Source organism: Zootoca vivipara, chromosome 2 (genome assembly GCF_963506605.1).
Source record: "Zootoca vivipara chromosome 2, rZooViv1.1, whole genome shotgun sequence".
NCBI classification, from domain to species: Eukaryota; Metazoa; Chordata; class Lepidosauria; order Squamata; family Lacertidae; genus Zootoca; species Zootoca vivipara.
The window spans coordinates 21240080-21267564 of record NC_083277.1 but is presented as its reverse complement, the minus strand read 5'-3'; the positions used below and the strand labels follow the sequence as shown (position 1 = coordinate 21267564).

The following is a 27485-nucleotide window of genomic DNA, read 5'->3' as shown; positions in this document are numbered from 1 at the left end:
GTGTCCAGTTCTGGGTACCACAATTTAAGAAGGATGTTGAGAAGCTGGACCGTGCGCAGAGGAGGGCAACCAAGATGATCAAGGGTCTGGAAACCAAGCCTTATGAGGAATGGTTGAAGGAGCTGGTTAAGTTTAGCCTGGAAAAGAGGAGGAGGCTGAGAGATGGAATTATAGCCATCTTCAAATATCTTAAGGGCTGTCACATGGAAGATGGAGCAAGCTTGTTTTCTTCTGCTTTAGAGAGTAGGACTCGAAACAATGGATTCAAGTTGCAAGAAAAGAGATTCCGATTAAACATCAGGGACAGCTTTCTGGCAGTAAGAGCTGCTAGTGGAACAAACTCCCACGAGAGGTGGTGGACTCTCCTTGATGGGAGGTTTTTAACAGAGGTTGGATGGCCGCGACTCGTGGATGCTTTAGTTGAGATTCCTGCATTGCAAGGGGTTGGACTAAATGACCCTTGGGGGTCTCTTCCAACTCAATGATCCTATGCCTGCAAAAGAGGTCCCTGTCTGAAACCCAGGAAAGCCACTTTCAGTCAATGCTGACTGTATTGAGCCAATGGACTGTCTCAATATGATCTGATCTCATTTTTTGACAGAATTACAAGCTTGGTAGATGAACGGAACGCTGTGGATGTAGCCTATCTTGATTTCAGCAAGGCCTTTGACAAGGTGCCCCGTGATATTCTTGTAAAGAAGCTGGTAAAATGCGGGCTAGACAATTCAGTGGATTTGTAACTGGCTGACTGACCGAACCCAAAGGGTGCTCATCAATGGCTCCTCCTCATCCTGGAGAGTAGTGGGGTGCCACAGGGTTCTGTCTTGGGCCCAGTCTTATTCAACATCTTTATCAATGACTTGGATGATGGGCTTGAGGGCATCCTGAGCAAGTTTGCAGACGACACCAAATTGGGAGGGGTGGCTGATACCCCAGAGGACAGAATCACACTTCAAAATGAACTTAACAGATTAGACAACTGGGCCAAAGCAAACAAGATGAATTTTAACAAGGAGAAATGTAAAGTACTACACTTGGGCAAAAAAAAATGAAAGGCACAAATACAGGATGGGAGACACCTGGCTTGAGAGCAGTACATGTGAAAAGGATCTAGGAGTCTTGGTAGACCACAAACTTGACGAGAGTCAACAGTGTGATGCAGCAGCTAAAAAAGCCAATGCAATTCTGGGCTGCATCAATAGGAGTATAGCATCTAGATCAAGGGAAGTAATAGTACCACTGTATTCTGCTCTGGTCAGACCTCACCTGGAGTACTGTGTCCAGTTCTGGGCACCACAGTTCAAGAAGGATACTGACAAGCTGGAACGTGTCCAGAAGAGGGCAACCAAAATGGTCAAAGGCCTGGAAACGATGCCTTATGAGGAACGGCTTAGGGAGCTGGGTATGTTTAGCCTGGAGAAGAGAAGGTTAAGGGGTGATATGATAGCCATGTTCAAATATATAAAAGCATGTCATATAGAGGAGGGTGAAAGGTTGTTTTCTGCTGCTCCAGAGAAGCGGACACGGAGCAATGGATTCAAACTACAAGAAAGAAGATTCTACCTGAACATTAGGAAGAACTTCCTGACAGTAAGAGCTGTCCGGCAGTGGAATTTGCTACCAAGGAGTGTGGTGGAGTCTCCTTCTTTGGAGGTCTTTAAGCAGAGGCTTGACAGCCATATGTCAAGAATGCTTTGATGGTGTTTCCTGCTTGGCAGGGGGTTGGACTGGATGGCCCTTGTGGTCTCTTCCAACTCTATGATTCTATGATTCTAATATATAAGGCAGCTTTGTATATTTCTGAAGTTGATGTGAGCATTTGCTACTGATGCGAAGGCCCTGTTCAGAGCTGAGCTGGGCTTCCTTCTGGGCAACGGCAAGGATGCGTCCTCATTCTAATATAAGCACAACTCAGTTTGTTTAACATTTGCAAGGGCAGCCACACAACCTGTGGGGTTGGGAGGTGTTTGTTTGGCCTGTGACTCAGGGAGAGAGAGAGGCTGGGTTTGGCAATAGATTTAACCTTCTATTTCACTGGATTCGTGGCTTAGTCATAAAGTTGTCCAGCCCCTCCCTTCTCCTTTGTTTTACTCTCTCATTCTCAGATAACTGTGCTCCATTTGGCAACAACTGTCAGCGAAGAAAGACACCTGCAGGGGACGGAACAGCAAGGACACAGAAAAGCAGGTAGAATTCTGGGTGGTTGGGCAAAATCATGTTTGGCACATGGCTCTATGCCAGTTCAAACTTACTGGTTTCCCCTCGGTGCTCTCTGCTTTAATCTAAGGGCATTGATCCCCACATGCATGTGATATTTGACAGCCTTTTGCTTTTGAGGCAATGTCAGTTTTCCATGTCGATGTCTGATCCGCGATTGGCTGTTTCTCGCATGCAAGGTATGGTCTGAGGCTGCGGACGCTGGGCAAGGCAAAGGGTTTGCCAACCTTTCAACCCGCCTGTGTTGCTGCGCCATGATTTGCAGCGGAGGGGTTAACATTTATCTACGTGCTGAGGATATGTTCACCTGCCGACTCCTGCCTAACAAGCTGCTATTAAGAGCAGGGCTGCACGGGGCCCCAGTTTGAACTCTATTCACGGAGGTCTCAAGAGAGTTGCCACATGATCTAAAAAAAGAGAACCCTCCCTGCTTCTGTGCCTTTAACAGCAGCTTGGCAAACTTCGTCACCGGCTGATGTCCCCAGATCAAGCTAACAGCTTAGGAGCCTTTAGACTACAGCAGCGGTGGGCAACTTGTGACCCATGAGCCTAATTTCATGGGACTTTTCCATAGCCCTGAGGAGGAAAATTAAGATCATCACCACCTTTTCTCTCTCCCCCCCCCCCTTGAGATCCTTAAAAGGGAGCAAAGGGGGAACCCGGTGCAGAATGATGTTTTCATCTTAAGAGAGACTTTGAGAGAATGTGTGGAATGGCTTTTGCCCCACCTCCAACACTGACATGTGCCCCCAAGTGCATTCAGCCCTTGATGGCGGGTGGGGTGGGGGTGGCGACAATATTGCCCATTCCTGGACTCCTACATTTTTTTACAGGTCCAACCTCTGTTGCTGAGGCTTCAGAACTTGTTCTGTCTGAATAAAAGTCCTATAAAAGTTAAAAGAAGGGACACAGGTGGTTCTGTGGTCAAACCACTGAGCCTCTTGGGCTTGCCGATCAGACGGTCGGCGGTTCAAATCCCCACGACGGGGTGAGCTCCCGTTGCTCGGTCCCAGCTCCTGCCAACCTAGCAGTTTGAAAGCACACCCAAAAGTGCAAGTAGATAAATAGGTACCGCTCCAGAGGGAAGGTAAACGGCGTTTCCGTGCACTGCTCTGGTTTCGGTGTCCCGTTGCACCAGAAGCGGCTTAGTCATGCTGGCCACATGACCCTGTGGACAAACGCCAGCTCCCTCGGCCTGTAAAGCGAGATGAGCGCCGCAACCCCAGAGTTGTCTGCAACTGGACTTAACTGTCAGGAGTCGTCTACCTTTACCTTTTTACCTTTGAAAGCCAAAAGCAGGGAACGCTCCCTCCCCTCAGAAGCAGAACAGCTGTGGTACTTTGAGCCAAAGCCAGAAGAGATTTATTAAAACTTGTGTAACTGTAAATGATAGATGTCCTTTGCTCCATTTCCCCCCTAAACTACTGTGAATAATCTTCATGTTTTGAAGATCGCTTAGTCTCTCAGATGCAAGGATTGCAGCTGTTGAACATTATTAGTGCCTTCCTTTCCCACAGCCTTTTGGTGTGCCTGGGGCAGGGCCAGCCGGCTGGCCTATGAGGCTTAGTGAGGCAGTCTGGAAACAGCTGACACAGGAGTGGCAAGTCCAGGCCCTGGAGAGAGTGCCACTTGCCACATCCTGCGCTTGGCACCTGCACCTGCCGCCTCCTCTGCTGCCGCCACCCCCAACACTGACCCCCCATCACCGCCAGCTCCCCTCCAGGCTCCTTTTGTTCTCCTCTGACACCGTCAGCACGCCAGGACTTCCCCAGGTTACCTCCAGTCGCCACAGGTCACAGTGGATAAGGAGGTGGAAGGGCGGGGGGACACCTTTTGCAGTTTTGCCTCAAGCGGCAAAATGTCATGGGCTGGGTTGGCCCTGCCCCTAGGGCTTCTGCTTAATTTCTTAGCGACAGAGCAACCTTGTTTTCAGTGATGAGGAGGCTGTAGCTTTTCTAGGCCAGGCATGTCCAACAGGTAGATCATGATCTACCGGTAGATCACTGGACGTCTGAGGTAGATCACTGGTAGATCATTGGCTCCCCCCCAAAGAAACTGAACAACTGTGGCTCCCCTAAAAAAAGCTCAACATTTTACCTCCTCCCTGAAAAAACTCAACAACTTTGACCTGAACCCCCCCAAAAAGGGGGTAGATCACTGCCAGTTTTTAACTCTGTGAGTAGATCACAGTCTCTTGGGAGTTGGACACCCCTGTTCTAGGCTATAGTTGAGTTGCTCCTCAAGCGAAAATTCCTGTTCTCCCCACCCACCTACTTCCTCAGTTCAGCTAACCCTCTGTGAATGCATTTGCACATAACAGGTTGTTTATAAATGGTGTGTGTGTGTGTGTGTGTGTTTGTGTGTTTATGGGATCTGTAAGCCACTCCTTTTTTTTTCCTGTTACTGTAACGCATTGGATTATTAGAAAACATTCCCTTTGCTGAAGCAGGCATATCCCTCGCGTGCTACTAAATACATCCGTATCACTCTAGAAGGACAATAACGGCAGCAGGCCAGGAGAGTTCTCTTGTTATTGAATTCTTTCATAATGAACAATGAGCGTTAAATCCATTCCACTTTGAAAAGGTCCCTCTGCCATGGGAGAAGCCCTAAGACCCAGCGGAACAGAGCCATGCTGTATACACTGTTAGGAGCTCCTACACACAAGTAGGACCTTGGTAAAGGAACATGCCCGGCTGGCATGTTCTCTCCCTCCTGGCCGATCGTTCGGGAGCTTCAAAAGCTTTTTTCCAGCCCGAACATCACAGCGACTGATGCCAAAAAGCATTAGCACGCTTCGGGATCCACAGAGTCTTCGCAGTTGCGTAGCAGAACTCAGCAGCACAGCGTTTTGGCTAATCTACTTTATTTACATATAATACACTCGGAGCACTGCAACATGGCTCCCTCTCTCTCTCTAGCAACAGGCAGCAAAGAGAACAAACAAAGGACAATAGTCCCACTTCACGGCACACAGTAACACAAACACCCTGTCTTCATCACTTCCCACTCTCTGGGATGAAAACATATACCATCATGTGATAGACAACAATCGCATGACAGCAGACACGGGAATGAATCTTCAACATTCACAACCCCACTGGTGTTTGCAATGCAGCTAAGATTGTTGTCATGCCTCCTTGTGGTGGACAGAGGCTCTTAAGCCTTTGACAAAGTGATGAGGAATCAACAGACAATGTGTTTGCCAAGTAGCATGATGGTCCAGTGCTACAAGAAGCTTACTCCATATCATATCTTCCATGCAGCTGCAATAGGAAGGAAGCCTCTAAAGGAGCATGATGCCTCATGCTGAGTCAGACCATTGATCCATCTAGCCAAATATTGTCTTCCCCAGCCCTGCATCTTCCAGATGTTTCCCACTACAATTCCCATCATCATTGGTTATGCTGACTGGGGCTAATCCGACAACCTCTAATAAGCAACCAAGTTGGGGTAGGCTGGCCTATTCTGACTGCCCCCAAGGACATAATAAGAGACCTGCTAGATTGGGGCAAACAGTCCAACATCCTGTGGCCAACCAGATTCTTATGGGAAGCTCCGAACTATAGCTTGGGTGCAAAAGCTCTCTGCTGTCGTTGTTCACCAGGGACATGGTTTCAGAAGATCCTAGGGGGCAATGTGCAGACATTGTAATGACTAGGAGGTGTAGCCTTATCTTCTGCGAATTTGTCTGATCCTTCTTTAAAGCTTGAATTGTTTGAATTGTTGCCCATCACCACCTTTTATAGCAGAAAATTCCACAGTGTGACTTTGCATTGCTTAAAGAGGTATTCCTCTTGTCTGCTCTGAATCTTCTACCATTCCACTTCGCTGAGTTCCTGGTACGGGTCTTTCCCATCACATGGTACCTAAGCATTTTGCCGCAGGTGAACTTGGATTTAAACCAAGGGATCTGGACATTTCCCCCTTCCTTTATTACTCATTTGAGGTTTAGCTTTGCTGAGTTGGTATGGCCATGCCTTGGCTCCTCTGTTCTGCAAGCACCTCTCCTAATTAATGGCTGTTCAACTAGCTTCAAAGAGATTTCAAGATAGCTGTTCCTAGTTTGAAGAGCCCCCGTTAGCTTAATTGACTGTTCTTGGGCTTTGGGTGAGGGGAACCACAACTGATGTGAAAGCCAAAGGCACCCCATTAAAATCCTGACGGAGGTTGGATTTCTGTAGGAAATTGGCTTACATCTTGCTTCCTAAAAAAATTAAATCTCCAATTTAAATTGGGCGCTTCAAATAAGTAGCTTTTAGTGGATGACACTTGCACCATCCAATCCCTCATACTATTTTTTAAATTAATAATATCAATGGAGTTTAAAATAAAGGAAAACTTTGTCTTCTTGTTTTGGGGCCTGCTCTCTATATGGACCATGTATGTGCTGTATCTGTGATGGAGGAAAGACTGTCAGCTTAATAGACCTGCAGATGAAGAACATAAATATTTCCTCATTGTGAGTTGCTCTAGCTCCTTGGCCATTTTGATTGCTATGTATGGAAACATTTCTAGCCCTTCATTAGGTGAGGCAACCAGGACTGTACACAATACATCGTTGTTGTTTAGTCATGTCCGACTCTTCGTGACCCCATGGACCATAGCACGCCAGGCACTCCTGTCTTGCACTGCCTCCCGCAGTTTGGTCAAACTCATGTTCGTAGCTTTGAGAACACTGTCCAACCATCTCGTCCTCTGTTGTCCCCTTCTCCTAGTGCCCTCAATCTTTCCCAACATCAGGGTCTTTTCCAGGGAGTCTTCTCTTCTCATGAGGTGGCCAAAGTATTGGAGCCTCAGCTTCAGGATCTGTCCTTCCAGTGAGCACTCGGGGCTGATTTCCTTCAGAATGGATAGGTTTGATCTTCTTGCAGTCCATGGGACTCTCAAGAGTCTCCTCCAGCACCATAATTCAAAAGCATCAATTCTTCGGCGACCAGCCTTCTTTATGGTCCAGCTCTCACTTCCATACATCACCACTGGGAAAACCATAGCTTTAACTATACGGACCTTTGTCGGCAAGGTGATGTCTCTGCTTTTTAAGATGCTGTCTAGGTTTGTCATTGCTTTTCTCCCAAGAAGCAGGCATCTTTTAATTTTGTGACTGCTGTCACCATCTGCAGTGATCAAGGAGCCCAAGACACAATGCATACAGTACTCCAAAACCGACTGTGCCATGCATTTGTATATTGGCATTATGATATTGGTGTCTTTACTCGCAATAATGTTACCTGAAATGGAATTTGTCCTTTTCACAGCAGCTAGTATCTAAATACCCTTAGATTCTGACAGTGTGACGCAGGTTTAGGTGCCTGTCACTTATTCTTGCCTCTTATCTCTGTTTGTATCTGTTCCAAATAACTAGGTGGCTGCGATATGATAACTAAGAAAAATGATTTGTGTGCTGGGAAATACCAGCTTTGAATCATGTTTCATCCATGAATCTCCTAGATGGTTTTAGGCAAGGTGGGGGGGACACAACTCCTAGGATATACAGGTGAAACTTGGGAGATTAGAATATCGTCGAAAAGTGCATTTATTTCAGTAATGCAACTTATTATTCTTATTTTATTTTAATTTTTACAAATGCTTTCTTTTGGAAATTCCACAGTAATAAAACAAATAGTTCCACTAATACAAAAATAAACATAGCTATTACATTTCATTAATTCCATTCCATTTATCATTGACCCTCCTAATGACAAATAATTACAATTACAACAAATAAAGGCTTGACATATCTTGCTTTGCATGTCATGCATCTATCTCATATATTGGTTTCACCTTTTAAGTTGCGTTACTGAAATAAGTGCACTTTTCGACGATATTCTAATTTTCCGAGTTTCACCTGTAGTCTAAGGCAGGGATGTGGAACTTGTGGTCCTTCAGAGGCTGTTAAACTACAACTCCCATCAGTCCCAGCCGTCATTGCTGATGTACAAGGATATTGGCAGTTGTAGTCTCACCACATGTGAAGCGCCACAGGTTCTCCCCCCCCCCTGCTCTAAGCATATGCTATGTAGTGGGGTCTCCTAACACCTCTCACCACCCTTAGCAAACGACAGTTCCAAGGTTCTATGGGGAAAGCCATGACTGTCTAAAGTTGCATGGTGTTGCTTTAGCTAAATAGTGCAGATGGAGCATAAATGAACACTGTTAAATTAAAGCACCATTATTCGCTGCTTCCTAACATTCCAGCATCCTTCTTTGGACAAGGTAAGTGCCCCGGACTTGCAGTCAGTAAGACTGCATTAAGTTTTGGCCCCAGTTCCTTGAGTGCCTGTTTACAAAAGATAACCATGAATTTGTCATAATTCAGCCGGACATCCTGGGGAACAACTCACTGCACTGTACTCTCAGGAGATTGTTATCAGCTCCCTGATTGACAGGGGCCCCGGAATGGACAAAGGAAAAGGTGTGCGTGTGGGGAAAGCGCCTGGAACAGAGCAAAGAGCTGATAATGCTATCAGGGGCCAGCTGCCTTCCAGAAGCAACATAGAAAGAAGAAACGATTAGCCTTCCTTCCTTGCTTATAGCCTCATGAAGACTGGTGGTGTTCTTCCTTCTGGAATCCCCCACCCCACCCGTCTAGTGCAGTCGTCCCTAATTGGGGGTCCGTGGACCCTGGGGGATTCTGCGTAACCCACCCAGGATATCCGTAGCACCATTCAGATAACGAAACCTACCCCAGAGATATCAAAATTTTCCAAAGGTAAGGTATCCATGGCTTGGCATTTGGAAAACAGGGGCCCCGCAGTACTTAGCTAATTGGGAACCACTGGTCTAGTGGACTGGTCTATGCTTAAACGTGGAGCATTCTGGAATCCTGGTTTGGATCAAGGAATGAATATTGTACTCTGATTGTTGCTTGGGTTATTGGTAAGTCGACTGAGTGTTGTTAGAAGCTCTAGGTCTCAGTTGTGTGATATGTTAAAAATAGTTACAGCCCGTTGGTATTCATTTGTGGGGGATAAAGCTATGGGCTTCCAGAACATATAAAAACATCATAAAATGTCAAGCAAAGGCTGCGTTCTACCTCCACTGTCATAGGCAGTATTCCTTTGGATACCAGGTTGCTGGGAATCACAAGTGGGGGGAGAAGCTGTCACGCTCAGGCCTGCTTTGGGGTTTCTCGTAGACATCTGGTTGGCCACTGTAAGTACAGGGTGCTGGAACGGATGGGCCAGCGGCCTGGTCCAGCCGAACTTTTCTTACATTCTTATAAGTACCGTAAGTAGCAGCAGCACCTGATCTTGGTGGAAGCCTGAGAACACCTCTAACCCTCTCTTACAGCAGGAAGGAACCAAATATATGCTGGTAAAAGGCCACAGCTCAGTGGAAGAGAGGAAGAGTGTGTGCTTTAGCTGTGTTAGATCCCAGATTCTGTCTCTGGCAGATCTAGTTAAATGGTCTCAGGTAGGAGGGAATCGTAGAATCAAAGAGGAATCATAGAATTGCAGAGTTAGGAGGGATCACCGGGGTCTAAGCCAGGGATAGGCAATCGTCTTCTCAATCCAGCCCAATCGTCTTCTCAATCCAGCCCACGGACAGTCCGGGAATCAGCATGTTTTTACATGAGATGAATATGTCCTTTTATTTAAAATGCATCTCTGGGCTATTTGTGGGGCATAGGAATTCGTTCGTTCCCCCCACCACCCAAAAAAATATAGTCTGGCCCACCACATGGTCTGAGAGACGGTGGACCAGCCCACGGCTGAAAAAGGTTGTTGATCCTTGGTCTAAGCCCTGCAACGCAGGAATCTTCTGCCCAATGTGGGGCTCAAACCCACAGCCATGAGATTCAGAGACCTCATACTCTACCGACTGAGCTGTCCAACAGCTAGAGGGCTAGGAAAGACTAAGGTTAACCGCACACCAAATCTAGACTAGAAGAAAGTGCCAGCAATTCCTTAGAGGGGGCTTCAAAGGCAATGGGTGGAATTCAACGCTAATCTAGTTCAGAGCAGATTCATTGAAGTTGTGGGGCATGACTAACTTGGGTTCGTTGTTTCAATGGGTAGAGAACTCTGAGTAAACTGCAGAGCAGCTCATGCAGCAGGTAGTTAAATTGTGGGACATAGAAGGCAGTGGTGGCCACCAACTTGGATGGCTTTAAAACAGGAGTAGTCAGAAGAAGGCTGATCGCTGAAGAATTGATGCTTTTGAATTAGGGTGCTGGAGGAGACTCTTGAGAGTCCCATGGACTGCAAGAAGATCAAACCTATCCATTCTCAAGGAAATCAGCCCTGAGTGCTCACTGGAAGGACAGAGCCTGAAGCTGAGGCTCCAATACTTTGGCCACCTCATGAGAAGAGAAGACTCCCTGGAAAAGAGCCTGATGTTGGGAAAGATGGAGGGCACTAGGAGAAGGGGACGGCAGAGGATAAGATGGTTGGACAGTGTTCTCGAAGCTACCAAGATGAGTTTGACCAAACTGCGGGAGGCAGTGGAAGACAGGAGTGTCTGGCGTGCTCTGGTCCATGGGGTCACAAAGAGTCGGACACGACTAAACGACTAAACAACAGCAAGTCAGACTCATGGACACTATGGTGGTCAATGGCTACTACCGGTAGCCAAGATGGCAGCTATGTTCTGCCTTCCATGGTTGCAGGCACTAATGTTTCTGTAGCTCAGTCCCTGAGAAGCACAGGAGAGGAGAGTGCTCTTGTGCTCAGGTGCTGCATGAGGGTGTCCCACAGGCATCTGCTGTGACAACAAAACATTGGACGAGACAGGCCATTGGCCTCATCCAGCAGGCTCTACTTTTGCTTTTATGCTAACTTAGTTGGAGACAACTCAATGCTCCTTTGACATCTTCACCGGGTGTTGTAACCATTGACTCTTGAAGCTCCTGCTCAAACTAACATGGCATGGTAATTTGCCGCTTAGCATGGTTTGGTGAGGATGGAAGGTGTCAGTATTGGAAACAGAGAACTGGTGGCCCTCCAGATGTTGCTGGACTCCAACTCCCATCAGCCCCAGCCAGTATGGCCAATGCCCAGGGATGATGAGAGCAGCAGTCACAATCCAACAACGTCCGGAGTGCCACAGGCTTCCCATCCCATAATGGCAACAAAGGGTTGCGAGAAAATAAAGGGGTGCTAGGTAGAAATTAAGTGCTGACTTCCAAATTGATTCCATGGGATACTTAGGTCTTATATCTAAGATCCCGAAATCCTCACTGTCTAGAGCAGGAGTGGGAAAACTATTACAGGCTGAGGGCCAGATCCGCATCTGGGCAGCCTATTAAGGGCCACGTGCTGGGGGCAGACAGAGCCAGGAGCACGAGTGTGTGAAGCGGGGAATGTAAATTTTGCCTAGTTTCTGTACACACAACACAAACACATCCTTCTCTAATTTATTTTTATTTAAAAGCATTTATTAACTGCGTTAACATTTAACAAGTCCCTATGCTCCCTATTATTGAACAGAGTGCTAATAACTCTAATAACAGAGCTCAGGGATGCATTCCAGCCAGGCCAAAGGACTCAAGGGGGATCTGAAGCAGTGCTGGTGAGAGGCGTGGTTGAAAAAGGGGTGTGGCCAAGAAGGGTGTGTGTGTCCTGGGGAATGTTCTGAGAGTCAGACAAAGTCTTAAGAAGGACCACATTTGACCCCTGGTCCCGAGGTTCCCCACCCATGTAATCAAGAATCAGGTTTTTTTCTTTTAAAAAGAAGACAGAGAAGTACAAGCAAAACCTGTTTCTGCATAACAGAACAAACAAAAGGGTGGATGCTTCAAGGAATGATGTCTCTATAAAATTACCTTCTTTAAATGCTAAAAAAAAGAGAGAAAAAGCTTGGCTCCCATTCATCTTTATGTAGTGTTTCTTTTGCTTAATGGGAAGTGGATAGTAGAGAATCTATCCTGTTTCAGCCTGTCATTCCAACAATGGGGGGACCTGAGCACAGGATAATTTTCCTATTCATTCCTATTAATAGGTAGCTGTTTTTGAAGCCAGCAGCTGACACTGCATTTTTAATCTCCATCCCGAGCACAACAGCTATAATAGTTTTCAAGCAAACATATATTTTCCTATTCAGCAAAAAGGCAGCGAGCCAAACTTTCATCCCCGGGAAATGTACATAGTTGCATTGGCTTGCACATTAGAGATATGGCCCATTAATTTTATTTCTGGATGTACATAATTGGAATAAGATGGATTGATATTTGCATTTAGGTATGTGCTTATCCTGTGTGTGTGTGTGTGTGTGTGTGTGTGTGTGTGTGTGTGTGTGTGTGTATTAATATAGATAGATAGATAGATAGATAGATAGATAGATGATAGATAGATAGATAGATAGATAGATATAGATATAGATATATATAGATAGATAGATAGATATAGATATAGATATAGATATAGATATAGATATAGATATAGATATAGATATAGATATATCTTAGGGCATAATTATGTTATTCCAAATCAGGCATGCTCAAGACTCTGGGAAAGGAGCACACTAATATGACAAAAACTCATTTCTACGCCATGAGATAAATTAAGTAAAAAATCAAAAGCATCATAAAAAACCGGAGTAAAGCATAATGCAATGCTTTGTGTGTGTTTCCTTTTAGAGTTTAAGGTAGTTCTGCTGTGCTTCTACACAACAGTTGAAATCCTATCATGTGCACATTTCCCTGGAAGTAAGCCCCATTGAACAGTCGATGTGCATTTTTACTTCTGAATAAAAATGCATGGGCTTGTACTGTAGTTTGTTCAGCAAGGGTGAAGCTGTACCTGTATGTCAATTTCAGTTTCTCATTTTCCTAACGTTAAGTTCATCTTTCAAGATTTCAACCTTTTTTTAAAAAAAGTCCTTGTGAAAATTCATCCGCATTTTCGTGTGAATTTTTCCTACTATACACATTTGTGTGTGCAGTTTTGCTTAATATAATGTGTTCCTGCAAAACAAGTTCCCCTAATACAATGTGGGTTTTTTATGTTATCTTCACTAATATAAGGTTTTCAGCAGCCATCTAGTGAGAGCACCTGCCTAATGTTAATAGAGAGATTCAGAGTGCACTAAAAGACAGAATCCTTGCAAATGCAGAATGAACACTATGTGGCACTTGTAAAAGTGCATGCTCCATAGTTTAAAGTGGTCAAACTAATCCCAAGCCACGAAGAGCTTTGTATGTAAGAAGGTAAAGGTAAAGGGACCCCTGACCGTTAAGTCCAATCGCGAACGACTCTGGGGTTGCGGCGCTCATCTCGCTTTACAGGCTGAGGGAGCCGGTGTTTGTCCGCTTCCGCAGACAGTTTTGACTAAGCAGGCTTCTGGCGAAACCAGAGCAGCGCACGGAAACGCCGTTTCCCTTCCCGCCGGAGCAGTACCTATTTATCTACTTGCACTGTGTGGTTTCGAACTGCTAGGTTGGCAGGAGCTGGGGCCGAACAACGGGAGCTCAACCTGTAGCGGGGATTCAAACCTCCGACCTTTCGATCGGCAACATTTTCATTTCCCAGAAGGTGGAAGAAGCAACAAGGGGATCATCAACTTGGGCCTGATCCTCACCAACAGGGAGAAACTCATTGACAAAACAGAAGTACTGGGAAACTTGGGAGGAAGTGATCATATCCCCTTGGGTTTCATTATACAGAAGCAAGGGAAAGCTGAATGTAGTTAGACCTGCACTATGGACTTTATGAAGGCTGATTTCAAAACATTTAAGGAACTACTGGGGGAGACCCCACAGTCAGAAATACTCGATAAGAAGGGAGTCCAAGATGGATGGGAGTTTCTTAAAGGTGAAATACTGAAGGCACAAATGCGGACAATTTATTCCAGAAAGGAAAGTGGGAGGCATCTAAAAAAAACCAATATGGCTGCATAAGGAGCTTACAGATGAGCTGTGATTTAAGAAGGGCATGTATAAGAAATGTAAGAAAGGGGAAATCACAAAGAAGGGGTAGCCAACAGTTCCAGGATGAATGTCAGGCAAGCCAGAGCTCAGAGTGAGCGCAGGCTTGCATGAGAGGTTAAAATTAATTTTAATAAAGGTTTCTTCGGCTACTTTCATAGCAAGAGGAAGAACAAGCAAGTGGAAGGTCCTCTGTGTGGGAAAGATGGAGAAATGCTATTGGGTGACAGAGAGGAGGCGAAACTGCTCAACACCTACTTTGCTTCTGTCTTCACCCAAAAGGAAAACAATGCCCAATCTGGTGATGACAGCATAAATGGTGTAAGGAGGGAGCTGTAGCCCAAGGCAGGAAAATAATGAATTCAGATCTCCAGGGCCTGGTGACCTGCCTGCACAAAAGGATACTAAAGGAGCTTCTGGATGTAATCTCAGAGCCTCCGCCTATAATCTTTGAGAAATCTTGGAGGACAGGTGAGGTTCGTGAAAACTGGAGGCGGGCAAATGTTGTCCCCATCTTCAAAAAAGGCGGTGGGAGATCCAGCTAGCTACCAACCGGTGAGCTTGACATAAATACCAGGAAAGGTCGTAGAACAGAGAATTAAACAGTCCGTCTGTAACCACTTAGACATGGAGTGCAGTTGCCAGGCAGAGATATATGAGGCAAGGTGTAAACCTGTGGAATTCCTTCCCTCAGGAATCTTGGCTGACTCTCTCGTTTTTTTGCCTTCAGGGGAGCACTGAAGATGTTCCTCTGTCACCAGGCTTTTGGCTTGTTATAATTACTGCTTTCCTGCTGCTCTTGTGCAATGCATGGTTTCAAACATCTGCCTTTAATCACTAACTATTTATCATCCTATCTTACTGCACAAATTGTTTTAAATTGTTCTGACCTGCCTCGGAGCCACCTGGCTGTCAAAAGGCAGGACAGACATTTCAAAAATGAAAGGATAAACAAAAACAAAACAAAAAAAAGGTATTTTATGAGTTGTACCATTTCGGACTGCAGTTTCACATGCTTGGTGTTTCCTTTGCCTTTGCCTCCCCCTAAACTTCTCCTCAAGGAAAATTAATGCTTAAAAAAAAATAATTGTGATTTTTCTCCCTGATGCGCTCATTTTACGTGTGTGTGTGGAGAGAGAGAGAGAGAGAGAGAGAGAGAGAGAGAGAGAGAGAGAGAGAGAGAGAGAGAGAGAGAATCAGCGCTATGTTTCTAGAAAAAGAGATGTTAGAATTCACCATGAACACGTTCTTTGTTTTCTTCGAATGGCAATGGCGCCCACCTGAGAGGTGCCAGAACTGAGTTCCGGCGAGTTCCGTGGGGGGGGGGAGGGAAGCCCTGTATATAATGGAGAACCATTCAGGCCTACTCGTTGCCAAATTACACTTATGCATCACTAAACAAGAAGGTGCAAGTTTGCAAAGAATTAGCATGTGCCGATTTCTATGTAGAGGTGCACGTTTAGAAATAATTTACAATGGTACTTCGGGTTACGGGCGCTTCAGGTTACAGACTCCGCTAACTCAGAAATAGTACCTCAGGTTAAGAACTTTGCTTCAGGATAAGAACAGAAATCGATTGACGGCAGCGCAGCGGCAGCGAGAGGCCCCATTAGCTAAAGTAGTACCTCAGGTTAAGAACAGTTTCAGGTTAAGAACGGACCTCCAGAACAAATTAAGTTCTTAACCTGAGGTACCACTGTACTATAATTTAAATAGAAGTGAAATTCACCTTGCCGTAGCTGGGAAGACTGTGACCAGGAGACCCTCTTTGACTGCTCAGTCTGCTGCTCAGGTTGTCACTGTCAATTGACAACTTCAAGACGCTGCACGTCTCCCCCGTCAGGTTCCTTTATCTTTATGCGACCAGATTTGGAACACTGAGTGCCGTTCTGGCCGCCTCACCTCAAAAAGGATATTGCAGAGTTCAAAGGGGCTCAGGAAAGGACAAAAAATATGATCGAAGGGATGAAGTGGCTCTCCTATGAAGAAAGGTTGTGCCGTTTAGGACTACTTTTTTTGTGGGGGGGGGGGAGATGGAACAGGAACGAGAGACCACATAATAGAAGTTTATAAAGTTCTGCATGGTATAGAGAAAGCGGATTGGGAAAAGTTTTTCTCCCTCTCTCCTTGGATGGAAAGAGATTGGATAGCCAGAATGGCAGATCAAGTTGATGGACCAGGCCGAAATGGCAAAATTAACTGGGAAGCTCAGGAACCAAGAAGACAAGAATTTTTTTTTAAAAAAAAGAATGGGAAATGTTTATAATGTACTGTATATACAGTACAAAATTTTTGTAAACAGGTTGAAACAGCAGGATTTTAAACGCACTTGTAATGTGATAGAAATTACAGATAACTTAGGAAGATGAAAATTTTGGGGAAGTATTGATCCGCCGATGAAAACAGAAGAGGACCCATTGACGGGATGGGGGGAAGTCAGGAGATTCTGAGCAGTCTCGATACATGAATGTGCAAGACATTTGGATGTAACTTTTTTTCTTCGTTTCGTTCTCTTTCTCTTTTCTCTTTTCTTTATTTTTGAAAATAAAATATATATAAATATGAAAGAAGTTGGATAGCCATCTGCCATGGATGATTTAGTCGAGATTCCCTCTACGATTCTATGATTCATAACACTAGAACCCGTTGACATCCAATGAAGCTGTGTTGGAAAATTCAAGGCGCCGTGCATAGTTCAGCTATGGAAATCGCTCCCCTAGCGATGGCTGCTGACCATACCTGCCAAGTCTCCCACAGAAAAATACGGGATTAGCAGCAGCAGCGGCAGCACCGGAAGTTGCACTGGAAGTTGTCTGGCGGCCATCTTGGGGTGGCCACATGGCGGCGGCCATCTTAGGGGTGGCCATGCGGCCACCTCCAAGATGGCCACCGGGCAGGCCTAGAAGCTATTTCCAGCTCCAACGGCGGCCATTTTCTGGTGCCCTTAGTTGGGCAAACCGGCACCAGAAAAACGGCTGCCGGCAGGAGCGGATTTAAGGGAGATTTACGGGAGAGGAGCTCAAACGGGAGACCGCCGGGAAATGGTAAGGAAAAACGGGGGTTTCCCGGGGAATACAGGGTACTTGGCAGCTATGCTGCTGACTTGGGTGGCTTTAAAAAAGAGGGCTAGAGAAATTCAGGGAGGATGAGATCATCAGTGGCCATGGTTTGCCTCCACTGTTGGATTTTGATTGGGGCTCAAAGCTAAATTTTAATTTCCGCAGTGGTGCGGAGACCAGTCGCAAGTCTCCATCATCATGTTTAATTTGGCCCCGAGCCATGAACTTTGGCTCTTTGCAAGGAAACAGAGAGACTCTTCCACCCATTGTGTGAATGCTAAACCCAAGCGTTCCATGACAACAGGGCAGCTCGTTTAAGGTCACCTTTCAGTGCTTTGTTTGTTCAAGGGATTTGCATGGGGTATGAACTGCCTGGCAGGGAGTTGGGGGGGGGGGAGAGAGAGAGAGAGAAGAATATACCTGCATAGGAAATTCTTTTTTTCAAAGATGAAAGGTAGAACTGGAAACTGTAATCAGGGTCTGACATCTACGGTATTAAACTATTTTCTTAATTTTTTAAAAAGTGCTAATAATCAGATACAGTAATAAATGTGTATCAGTATCATAGCTGCCAAGTTATCCCTTATTTTAAGGGATTTTCCCTTATGCTGAATAGGCTTCCTCGCGAGAAAAGGGAAAACTTGGCAGCGATGATCAGTATCCTGTCTGCGATGTACATTTAAAGAAGTGTCGTGCCACCTCAAACACACATGGATTCCCCCAAACAATCCTGGGTGTTCTGCAGATGTTTTGGAGTGTAGTTCTGCCATCTCTGGCCATTGGTCATGACGCTTCGGGCTAATGGGATGTTGTGGTCCAAAACATCAGCACAGCGCCAGAATGGGAAAGGCTGGTTTTTGCCTTTTGCCTGTTAGTCTCTGCAACACTCAGCTCATATGGAATGGATGCAATGCAGACCAACTGGCTATGTGAAAAAAGTGTTGTACTTTGAAGAATATGGGTCAGCTACAGAGATACCATGAGAACCAAAATAACGGGTGCAGTTCTGGGGCCCCACACCACCAGAGGGCAGGTTACCCCCCCCAAACTACCGCCTCCCCACCAGCAAGATTCATGCATAAGAACCCTCTCCCTCCCTGTGGTTTCCAGAAACTGGTATTCACAATCATTACTGCCTCCAACTAGAGGGCCATCTCGGGAGTGGTGCCCGCCCTGTGGAACGCCCTCCCGTCAGATGTCAAGGAAATAAACACCTATCTGACTTTTAGAAGACATCTGAAGGCAGCCCTGTTCAGGGAGGCTTTTAATGTTTAATAGATTACTGTGTTTTATTTTTCTGTTGGAAGCCGCCCAGAGTGGCTGGGGAAACCCAGCCAGATGGGCGGGGTATAAATAATAAATTATTATTATTATTATCATTATTATTATTATTATTTAGTCAGCATGACCTTGACAGAAGAGATAAGAGAACCGGTTTAAACCAGCTGTGGTTTTTTTTGGGGGGGGGTAGTGGTGCTAAATTGTAAAGTAAAAACCCCTTGCCGTGCCCCCAAGTGTGTTGCTGTGGGTTATCTAACCCCCCCCCCGGCCTAGTGGGGTCTGGTAGCAGGGGCCTACATAAAACAAAGGGCTAGTGGTCTGATAATGGCCGCCTTGGTGATTTCAGTTGCTTGGTTGATGATGTCATTTGGTTTGTGGGTGTGGCTTAGATTTCACAGGAAGGGAGGGGTTACTGTGGGAGGAATTCCACTTGAGGGCGCTGTTTGACTTGGTGGAAATCCAGGTCTACACCTGCCCAGGTGTGTGATTTGAGGTTTTCTTGTCCCCAGCAACCCGCGGGGAGTGGCCTGGATCGTTGTGTCAAAATTTCAGGACGATCGGTCAAGCGGTTACGGAGAACATAGCGGCCAACAATTTCAAGATTTTTACATTTATATATATATAGATGATTATTATTATTATTATTATTATTATTATTATTATTATTATTATTCAGAGGCAGAGCATAAGTGTCATAGCTTGTAGCCATTGATAGCTTAATCCTTGCCTAGTCCTTTTTTGCAGCCGTCCAAGTAGGTGGTTATCACTGCCTCCTGCAGGAGGGAGTCCCATAGATTAACTATGCTCTGCATAAAGTGTGTGTCCTGAATCTTTCACCAACATTAGATGTCCATGTGTTCTGGTGCTATGAAAAAGAAGGAGAAAAACTTTTACAGGCAGCGGCCATTTCAGGCGCATCTGATAGGTGCGCAGCCATGCTCATGCACATTGCCCCAAACCCAAAAGTGACCCAACAATGTCACAAAAAGGGGTGGGGCAGGGGCGGAACGGAGCGTTTGCAGTCTTTTTTCAATGGCATTTCAAATATATGCCATTTCACATAACCGTGTGGTGCCTTGGAACGTAACTGGGAGCTGCCTGTGCTTTCATTATGAGGTGGCCAAAGATTGCTCTGCCACCTGCCCTCTCCCTCTCCTCCTCCTCACCCCCTTGCTGGCTGTAAAATTGTTTGCAGGAGATTGTGGGGCAAGTGAAGCTGAGAAAACAGCGGCATCTGTTAGACCACCTCCTGAGTTTCTGATAGAGGTGAGCTTTCTTGAATTGAGAGCTTCCGGATTCTCAGCTTAGCCGCGACAACACTGTACTAAGCCCGTTGGCAACGGACAGGACGAAGACGGGTCTCGCTGTGCGAGCAGAAAAACCACATTACCGTTTGCGCCTTTGCAAGAGAAGGAAGGCAGTAATGTGGTTTAGTGCTGGGGAGGATTAAGTGCTGTTTGGGCCCTGTAGAGGAAAAATAGGATCTGGATTAGATCGACCTTTGACATGATCCAGCAGGGGTCTTCTACTGTTCTTGGGAGGAACACAAAAGAGGTTTAAAGACTTTCTCAAGGCAAAGCTTTCAAAATGTAGTGTAAGCACTGACAACTGGCCTGTGAGTGCTCCAATTGGAGAGCATGGGACAAAAGGGAGAAACGTGCTAAGAGGAAGGCTTATGTCCCCACTGTGGAAGGACGTGTGACTCCAGAATTGGCCTCCACTTACGGACTCACTGTTAAAGCCGTGTTCATGGAAGGCAAACTTACTCGGCTACGAGTGAGAAGAAGAAGGAGGAGGAGGAGGAGGAGGAGGGAGGAATAGACAGCTTTCAAGGGGAAAAGGAGGATGATCAGACAGATTACAAAGCAGCACGGCAATGCAGGATACCCTTTCTGATGCATTTTAAAGATGGTTTATTTAAAATCGAGTTTTGAAATCATATTATTTTATAAAAACAATTTATGGACAGCCAAGTGTTGCTGTTTTGGAATGGTATGGCAGGCTGTGCTTCTGGAGATGGCAGGAGAGGGGAATGTATTTCACAACTAATGTTGAATGTATTTTAATCTTTATATAACATTTATATACCTACAGGGAGAGGAATTTAGCCCTCGGCTGTTTTGCATTTAATAAGAAGTTTAAATAAATAAATAAATAAATGAGAAACCATGGGATTATGTGCAATCTGAATTATTAAAATGAATAATAAATATATAACACACACACACACCACACCCAGCGTGACCACGTTATTGCGCAACCTGAGACAGAAAATCCCACAAGTGTCACTCCTTGGGAGTAAAAGTACAGCAATAATAAATTAAAAATAAGAAACTTTTTGCTGTCCCTTTCATGACCCCTCAAAACTGGCTGCCTGAGGCAGTCACCTTTGTCTAATGGTCGGGATGGTGCTGGCCGGCTGTGAGCAGAGATCCAGCTTGCTAGGCATCCTGTTTTGAGAAGTATGGCACTGAAGAGACAAAGGGCCAACAAGGTGTGGTGGTTAGAATGTCAGGCTAGGACTCAGGAGACCCAGGTTTGAACCCCTGCTCAGCCATGAAGTTCCCTGGGTAATATGGGACTAGTCACTCATTCTCAGCTTAATGTATCATAATGGATTGTTGTGAAGATTACAGTGGAATAGATGATTATAGCTGTCACCTTGAGCTTCTAAGAGAAAGGGTGGAAATCAATACAATCATAATCATAATAAACTCACTTCCCCATTGTTTGCCACTCAAGAGTCATTCACACAGCAAAATGATGTCCTTCTCTCTGTCTCGCAAAGATAAACAAGAACCGAAAATCCTCTTATTTATAGTAAAGGTAAAGGGACCCCTGACCATTAGGTCCAGTCGTGACCGACTCTGGGGTTGCGGCCCTCATCTCGCGTTATTGGACGAGGGAGCCGGCGTACAGCTTCTAGGTCATGTGGCCAGCATGACAAAGCTGCTTCTGGCGAACCAGAGCAGCACACAGAAATGCCGTTTACCTTCCCGCTGGAGCGGTACCTATTTATCTACTTGCACTTTGACGTGCTTTCGAACTGCTAGGTTGGCAGGAGCTGGGACCGAGCAACGGGAGCTCACACCATCGCAGGGATTCGAACCGCCAACCTTCTGATCGGCAAGACCTAGGCTCTGTGGTTTAACCCACAGCGCCACCTGCATCCCTCTTCTTTATAGTACTTAGCTCTATAGCTCTCAATATTTAATCTTCTCAACCTCATCCCATTTGTGCATCATTTTATTATTTGTTCTTTTCAAAGTCTGCACGAAAATTCATATGTAGTTTCATGATTTCTCCTACTACATGCAATATTGTGAGTGATTTTGCCTAAAATATGCATTGGGCAAGCAGTTTTCTCTAATATAATGTACTTTTCGTACAGCATTGTCATGATTACATGCATTTTGGGGCACATGTGTTTGTTGCAGAACTACACAGCCAAATTTGGACAAGTGTGAATTTCAGAGAGAGAGAGCCAGTGTGGTGTAGTGGTTAAGAGCGGTAGACTCGTAATCTGGTGAACCGGGTTCGTGACTCCGCTCCTCCACATGCAGCTGCTGGGTGACCTTGGGCTAGTCACACTTCTCTGAAGTCTCTCAGCCTCACTCACCTTACAGAGTGTTTGTTGTGGGGGAGGAAGGGAAAGGAGATTGTTAGCCGCTTTGAGACTCCTTCGGGTTGTGATAACGCGGGATATCAAATCCAAACTCCTCCTCCTCCTCCTCCTCCTCTTCTTCTTCTTCTTCTTCTTCTTCTTCAGAGGGTTAGGTGTGTGTTTGGTTCACACGGGGGGAGGAAGTATAAACTGCGTGAATGTGCTTTAAAATGCAAAGTGGCTTAATCTTTCCCTCTCCCTGCTCTACAGCTGCTATTTTTATCGTTCAATAAGATGTCTTGTTAAATCAAGACCACTGGCCTCTTTTTTTTTTTTGCTTTCAACAGGTTGGCTTGCGACATTTGACAAGCTTCTGTATATATTTCGTTACACACTGGAACAAAAGGATGAGAGTGACAGGTAAGAAAAGAGGCCCTTTTTCCCCTGAGGCAAAAATGCCTCAGGACATTTTCTTTATATTCTTATATACCTCACCTTGGTGTCAGTTTCTCACCCGTTGTCAGGTACCCTGTTTCTCATATTTTAAGACATACCCATAAAATAAGACATAGCAGGATTTTTAAGCATTCAAGGAATATAAGCCATACCCCGAAAATAAGACATAATGATAGGCGCAGCAGCAATGCTGGCCGTGGCAGAAGCCATAGTGTGTTTTTTTGAGGAAAAAATAAATATAAGACATGTCTTATAATATGAGAAACACGGTAGGACATAGCAGAAAGTTCAGCAAGGAAAATGGGGTGGGGGGAGGGGAGGGGGCAGGTAACACCATCCCAGGGGCAACCCTACAAATGTTGGAAGATTTAGGACTGACAAACCAACAAAAGAAAGCCTCTCTTCACGCAGTGCATAGATAAGCTCTAGAATCTGCTCCTGCAAGAGGTAGTGATGGTCAACAACTTTCATGGCTTTAAAGGAGAATTGGACAAATGAGCTGAGATTGCAGGGGGTTGGAGTAGATGACCCTTGCGTCCCTTCCAACTCTAAGCTTCTATTGTTCTACGGCACATAAGAATAACCAGGAAGGCAATCCCATAGTCAGAGGCAGTAATACTTCCAAACATCAGTTGCTGGAAAACACAGGAGAGAGGAGTACTCTTGTATTAGGCTCTGAAACACCATCACTAAACCTGTTGCTGGGACTCCCAAGTGGAGAAAACACTGTTCCACTCATGGCCTGCTTGCATGTTTGACCATGGGCATTGGGTTGGCTGCTTTAAGAATAAATTGCTGGACTACATAGGCATTTAGCCTGATCCAGCAAAATTCTTATTATGTTCTTAATATGTTGAAAGCCAGCTACATCTAGCCGTGGGGACATGTGCAGATGACCAGAACCAAAAACAAAACCCGCCACCGTCTAGAAAATGCAGCCTTTATAGCCAAGGCACCATTTTGTTCTCTAAGGAGATCAGCGCTCCATCCATTACTACAAACTTCAGATCTCCATCAAACTATCGTCTGGGCGTTGTGGTGGATCTAAATGCCTGATATGCATGGAATTTAGTTTTTATATTATGTTGGAAGCCCAGAGTGGCTGGGGCAACCCAGTCAGATGGGTGGGGAATAAATTATTATTATTATTATTATTATTATTATTATTATTATTTCTTTTAAAAAAAATTATTTACGATTTTCAATTTTATACATTTCAATAATTTTACAATCATTTTAAGATTTTGAAACTCGGCTTCCTTCCCCCACTTTCTGCGCTTCCTTAATTTTTTAAAAATATATATTTTCTGCATATTCCAAATTAACTTAACTTAATCATTTCTTCATCTTTAGATGTATACATTTATAAACCTGCAGGTTATTACAGTAATCCTGCCAATGTTCTTATCTGTTTGCAATTTGTTTGTAAGTATTCAATAAACCATTTCCATTCTTTTCTTTTATTTTATTTTTAAAATTTTTATCTTCATTTCTTATTTTTTCCAGTAAGTTTCGCCATTTCTGTGAATTCCATAAGTTTCTGTATCCATTCCTTCTTTCGGCGGAATTTCTTCTTCTTTCCATTTTTGAGCAAATAACATTCTTGCCTATGTAGTTGCAGACAAAGTGCGACTTCTTGCCTAGTTAGGGAGAGGGCCCTTTATGATTTCACAATGGGCAAATATAAATCCTTCATTAAACCAAACCTCCTCTGTGGCAGGAATGTGCCCCAGCAAGCCCTGCTTCTTCCTTATTGTGAGTGGCAGCTCCTTGATTTAGTTGATTGACTCGACTTCTGAGACCCACCCAGAGAGTGGGAACTTGCTGGTCCAGTAGCTGATCGACTTCTGAATGACTTCTTATGAAGACTTGTGCTGTCATCCAGCTTTTAAAGCTGGACTGATTTGCAGACTTGGGGTTGGGCTCTCGCTTGTTTGCTCAGGAACATGCCCAGCCTCATCCTTCTCCCTTGCCGTTGGCAGTCTGTCCACCTGCTCTGATCCTGCCTTTCACCTGACCACCACCCACCCCCCGGTCTCCCTTCTGACTCAGGTGTGCTGCGAATCCTGGCTGTGCTGTTCACCTTGGCAACAACTTGGCTTTTTGTCAACACCTATTTCAACCGCGCTGGCATGAAATCCGTCAGCCTGAGGAGCTGGCTGGGTGAGTAAGTTGTGATTGTAACCAGAGCACTTCCCCCCCTCCTCCTTTTCGTTGGCCCACTGAGCTTTCCCTCCTTTACACCTGAAAGAGCAGCCAGAGGGCCAGTATGGTGGTTAAGAGCGGTAGACTTGTAATCTGGGGAACCGGGTTCGCGTCCCCGCTCCTCCACATGCAGCTGCTGGGTGACCTTGGGCTAGTCACACTTCTCTGAAGTCTCTCAGCCTCACTCACCTTACAGAGTGTTTGTTGTGGGGGAGGAAGGGAAAGGAGATTGTTAGCCGCTTTGAGACTCCTTCAGGTTGTGATAACGCGGGATATCAAATCCAAACTCTTCTTCTTCTTCTTGCAGCTTCCCACACCCCCAAAATGGGAAGCAGGCACAAGATCCTCACCTGATAGCTCAGGGGTCCCCAGACTATGGCCCGCGGCCCAATTAGCCTCCCAATCCGGCCCGCGACGACCCCCGCCGCCCGCTGCCGCCGCCCGCTCTTACAGCGCGCGGCGGCGATCTTCAAAATCGGCAAAAAATCGCTGAAAATCCTTTGTGCGCATGCGTATGGGCCTCTCCCGACCCAGAAGAGGTCATTTCCGATGCACTTCCGGATCGGGGGAGGCCCATACACATGCACACAAGCGATTTTCGGCGATTTTTTGCCGACCGTGTGCGTGTGCGCATGCGCATGGGCACGCACTCCCCCGCCCTCCGGCCCGCTGCGCGCGCACTCCCCTGCTCTCCAGCCCGCCGCGCGGTCGGTGCGGTGGGCACCGGCCCGAAGCCCGGTAAGTCTGGGGACCCCTGTGATAGCTCCATACCCTGTTTCTCCAAAAATAAGACGTAGCCATAAAATAAGCCATAGCAGGATTTTTAAGCATTCAAGGAATATAAGCCATACCCTGAAAATAAGACATAGTGATAGGCGCAACAGCAATGCCGGCCGTGGCAGGAGAAGGAGGAAAAAATAAGACATCCCCTGAAAATAAGCAATAGTGGGGTTTTTTGAGGAAAAATAAATAAAAAGACGGTGTCTTATTTTCGGAGAAAAACGGTAGGGTTGCCAGGTCACAACCCGAAGGATCCACTTATGTTGTCTCCTTTAACAACCACAGAAAATAATTCAGGTGGGATTTTTGTCTTTGCGGGCATCACCCCTACCCAGCAGCCCCAGCCAGAGTACTGGGTTGGTGGAGGCTGTCCTAAACAAAGCAGGCTTGTCCATGAGGCAAGATCTCATGCACTCCACAAGATCTCACCAGAACCCGCTGTCGGTGTTACTGCTTTTGCAGGCACCACTGTATGACCCTGGTAAGGGGGGTGGCGGTGGGGCAGTAGCTTCCCATCTCACCTCAGGTGCTGAAAAGGGATGCGCCGCCCCTAGTCCTACCAGGTCCCAGCTAAAATGAAAGGGGGCCGGTTGTGGCTCTTCCACTGGCCCCACTCATTTCAGTGTGTCTTCCATCAGATAATTCCCCAGAGGATTGTACATAAGGGCCGAGAACAGACGTGGGGGACATTTGAGCCTCCGGATATTACTGAACTACAGTTCCCATCATCCCTGGCCATTGGCCATGCTTGCTGGGGCTGATGGGAGTTGTAGTTCAGAACACCTCGAGGGCCGAAATTCCCCCACACCTGGCCTAGAACAAGGTTAAGCCAAATTCATGATGAGTACACTTGAATGTTCCAGGAAACTATCAAGGAAGACTGGGGGGGAGGCGCTTTTCTTTCCTTGTCACACATTTGTTGCTACCATGTATACGTAAATATCTGCATGAGACAACCAAGACTGTTCATTCTGCTTTTGTTTCCTTGTCATCTCTTCAGGCGGCAGAGTGAAGCCAACCAGTGAGTACATTGCCTTTGTGTTCAATTTCGTTGCATAACCTGATATTTATTAACAGTTCTCTGTAACTCAGGGTGAAGGATGAATATATACAACTGTCTTAAGACTATGTACATAACCATATAGATGTCAATTTCATGTGTATGCCTAGCTGGACATCGAGGACTTGCATTGATTTACGTACTGGTATATGTTTAACTTCAGATGCATTTACTCATTTACGGGTGGTGCTGTGGGTTAAACCATGGAGCCTAGGGCTTGCCAATCGGACGGTCGGCAGTTCAAATCCCCACGACGGGGTGAGCTCCCGTTGCGTGGTCCCAGCTCCTGCCAACCTAGCAGTTCGAAAGCACGCCAAAGTGCAAGTAGATAAATAGGTACCGCTCCGGCGGGAAGGTAAACGGCGTTTCCGTGCACTGCTCTGGTTCGCCAGAAGTGGCTTTGTCATGCTGGCTACATGACCTGGAAGCTGTACGCCGGCTCCCTCGGCCAGTAAAGTGAGATGAGCGCCGCAACCCCAGAGTCGTCTGCGACTGGACCTAACGGTCAAGGGTCCCTTTGCCTTTACTCTGTCTACAATGTGAACTAATGGTGTTTCCCACCTGACTATTAGTATTCTTTCTTTTTGTTTGTTTATCATAATCCCCTCACCCCTTCCTTTCCTCTGCTAAATATGCACATAAAAATATGTTTTTTAAAAAAGATGATATTAGTGCTGTGACGCAAACTGCAGGCTGGATTTTCTTTTTCCTTGTCAGAAGGGCACACTGTCCAGCATAAATGCGGCAACCAAAGACCCTGCCCTGCCAATAGTTTCGCCTTCAGAATCACTAGCGGCGCAGCCAATGTCGTCGGACCTTCCATGTGCTTCGACAACGTTAAGTAAGTTTTGTGCAAAGGTGCAGCACATTACGCACCATGTTTCCATGTTTCATGAAGTAGCCTGTGCTGGCCATCAATCTGGGTTTATGGCAGGCATCCCCAAACTGCGGCCCTCC

At 45.8% G+C, this 27485-nt stretch overlaps 1 protein-coding gene across 1 annotated transcript in view; it reads left to right on the top strand.

The window, feature by feature from the left end:
- The first annotated feature begins 2064 nt into the window (after nucleotides 1–2064).
- The window catches only part of FAM3D (FAM3 metabolism regulating signaling molecule D), a 41298-nt gene continuing 15877 nt past the window's right edge, over nucleotides 2065–27485 (top strand). Inside the window, exons 1-5 of the mRNA XM_035106807.2 lie at nucleotides 2065–2187; nucleotides 22375–22447; nucleotides 24536–24646; nucleotides 26469–26489; nucleotides 27246–27369. Of these exons, the coding sequence (XP_034962698.2) occupies nucleotides 22435–22447; nucleotides 24536–24646; nucleotides 26469–26489; nucleotides 27246–27369 (269 nt within the window). The 5' untranslated portion in view covers nucleotides 2065–2187; nucleotides 22375–22434. The remainder of the gene's footprint in view (nucleotides 2188–22374; nucleotides 22448–24535; nucleotides 24647–26468; nucleotides 26490–27245; nucleotides 27370–27485) is intronic.